This window comes from Cyprinus carpio, chromosome B7 (assembly GCF_018340385.1).
Source record: "Cyprinus carpio isolate SPL01 chromosome B7, ASM1834038v1, whole genome shotgun sequence".
Taxonomy (NCBI): Eukaryota; Metazoa; Chordata; class Actinopteri; order Cypriniformes; family Cyprinidae; genus Cyprinus; species Cyprinus carpio.
Genome location: NC_056603.1, coordinates 305,155 through 307,930, shown reverse-complemented (window position 1 = coordinate 307,930; position 2,776 = coordinate 305,155). Strand labels below are relative to the sequence as shown.

Genomic DNA, 2,776 nt, shown 5'->3' with positions numbered 1-2,776 from the left:
GGATTATCTATCTCGCATATCTTCTTGAGTTTTGGTAGAAAGACCAATTAAATGTGTTTATTAACCAGGGTATATTCTATGGTGTCATTGTATAATGAGCCATGGTATTTGGAGGAGAAGGATGCCTAGCTACCCGTGAAAAGCCAAGGGCTTAAAGGGAAACGCCATGAAGTTATTACGGGAAGTGTGGCTTCTTGTGATGCTATATGCATTATTTTAAAGTTTGCACCATTGCATTTTGATACACCCTAAAAGTAATGCACACTGGCCTATAGGTCAACCTGGAATACTTACAACAATACTGGGTAAGTTATCACATTAGCGCATCCCAGTCAGACGCGACTTCATTGCAAGGCTAAACTTTGAAGACCGGCGCATCACCGAAGTGCGATGAGGCGGTCCCAATTCGAGGCCCTTCAAACCTTTGTTCACAGGAAAGAATACGGTGGCCGGAGGGCTAAAACAGATTACAATTCTGAAAACAAAAATAACAAATTACCAAACGCAAATGCCACATTTATTTGTTGTTGTGTTTCGGAAATGAAATTTTGTTTTTTAGATATGCATTTGCAATTTATTTTGTTTTCAGAATTGTAATCTGTTTTGCCTTTCACGGCCACCGTAAATGAAGGATACAACTGATGGATTGACAACTGATAAAGCAGTTTACATGTTTACATATCTTACTGAGACACGATTTTATAGATGATTTATATTTGTTATTATATAAATGAATTGACCAAGGTGAGCACACTGAACCTTGTTTTAGTTTTCAGACAGTTTAATATCACTTTCAAAAAAGTCCAGTGGCAGCTGTCACAGTTGATAGGTGACAAGATCAATCCTTCGCAGGCTAGACCGTCCCATTTCACAATGCTCAGTCCAATCTTCCTGGCCTTTGCGAATGATCCAGCTTTTGAACTGGGACACAACAATTGTCCAACGCAAATATGAGCTTTATGTTCAATCAGGACGACTGTGGAAAATTTCAAAGTAAAATTTACATTATTTAAATAAATAAACGTGTTAATTTTTGTAATCTTTTAAAATGCTTTACATATATGCATAATATTCACTATTTTTGTAATATAAATGGGTTTTATATATGGAAACATTTATATTATTTTTTTGTATTTATATATTCTTTATATTTCAATCTTGATATTTTTGGGTCCATAGCATCAGATGAAAAACCCTGTTAACTTACTATAGTAGTGTTAACTTACTATTTTTAATTTAATTTCCATATTTATGCACCTTAAATGTCAGAAATTTTAAGTAAAATAGTGCTAAAATGTTAATAAATAAATAAATACAAATACAATAAATAGGTTTTTATGCAATTTTTTTTTTTTATATTTTAGGAAGGTCATATTTGGGGTCCATGGCATCAATATTTTAACTCACCATACAGGATGTTAATGAGCGAGATAGGCATGACCAAGATGCCGACCAGCATGTCAGCCACTGCAAGTGATCGCAGAAAGAAGTTTGTCGCGTTTTGCAGCTTCTTTTCCAGCGACACGGCCAAAATAACCAAAATATTTCCTCCTATCGTCAGAAAGATAATCACAAGAATCAGCAGGGCCGGCCAGTTCTTCTCCTTCATCGACTCCTTTTCAACCCCTTGAGGAGAGAATGAAGAAGAGGAGGATAGATTAAAGCTGTAGTCAGTCGTGAAGAGGCTCTGATTCAGGCTCACGGTGGTATTCCCAGGCCAGACCATCCAGCCAACGAGGTCTAGGGAGGATGTCGTAGAGCCGAACCCGGCCAGAACTGGCCCGCCAGGTGCCCCCATCTTCTGATGTCTTTTCCTGTCACCCTTTATCAATCCGAGCTCCTTCCACTCATGGCCACTGACAGCCACTTACAGGTAGAAGCGTTTGGGAAGTTCTAAAACGTGGAAGTGACGATTCAAATGCTATGCTGAAGGGAGAAATCTACGCGCTGAGGATATCCTAGAATTTCCTGGTGCAAGTTTCGAGCTCTGGATCTTATTCATGGAAACCGTATCTGTAAAACACAGAAAGGGCACACAATGAGGGCAAGGAATACCAAAAAAATATGAACCTCCTAGATAAAAGGCACTATAAAAAAAGAACTCTTGACAGAATATCACAGAGTTACTCACGATTAAAATAACCGGAATCAAAGTCGACAGAATTGAAGGTTGTGATACTCTTTGTACGTTACAATGTCTACCGAATGAATGACAGCACTGTTGGAATTGACTTAAGCTGTCAAAGTGTGAATATCTACATTGTATAATATGGGAGGAAAGCAATAAAATGATCAGTTGCAGAAATATCCATACATTGCGAGCAACCAATGGTGCCTCTCTCCCTGTGGTAATAGAGGGTAAATTGGGTTCACAAAATTGTTAAAATGATATACGCAAATCGGGTCTCCATGAACCTGCTGCATTGCCCTACTGAGAGCATACACCACCAAATCTGAGGCAGGTTACTTCTTCATTAAATTAGGTGGTATTAATAACACAAAGACACCTGTCAAAGATAATGTGATGTAATGTCATTGTCGCGGCTGGACAAGTGGGCAATTGTCACGTATCCAGCCAGTCACTTTGCAGGCGCTTTGAAACCGAACGATGTCTACTAAGCTTCGGTAATTGTAGTTTTCACCCCCATCGGTTAGGCTGTGGCATTTAGTAGGGTAGACTGTAAGGCACAGTTACGTGTGTGGAAAACAGTACCCACAGCTGCTCGGGCCCACAACTAACCATGTACATGTATGCTTTAATTAGGAGAAAGCAGGC

The 2,776-nt window shown here is 39.0% G+C and overlaps 1 protein-coding gene across 1 annotated transcript in view; it reads right to left on the bottom strand.

The window, feature by feature from the left end:
- The window catches only part of LOC122138014 (5-hydroxytryptamine receptor 2C-like), an 11,481-nt gene extending 9,608 nt beyond the window's left edge, over positions 1-1,873 (bottom strand). Inside the window, exon 1 of the mRNA XM_042728405.1 lies at positions 1,408-1,873. Coding sequence (XP_042584339.1) covers positions 1,408-1,798 — 391 coding nt within the window. The 5' untranslated portion in view covers positions 1,799-1,873. The remainder of the gene's footprint in view (positions 1-1,407) is intronic.
- Between the last annotated feature and the right edge of the window lie 903 nt (positions 1,874-2,776).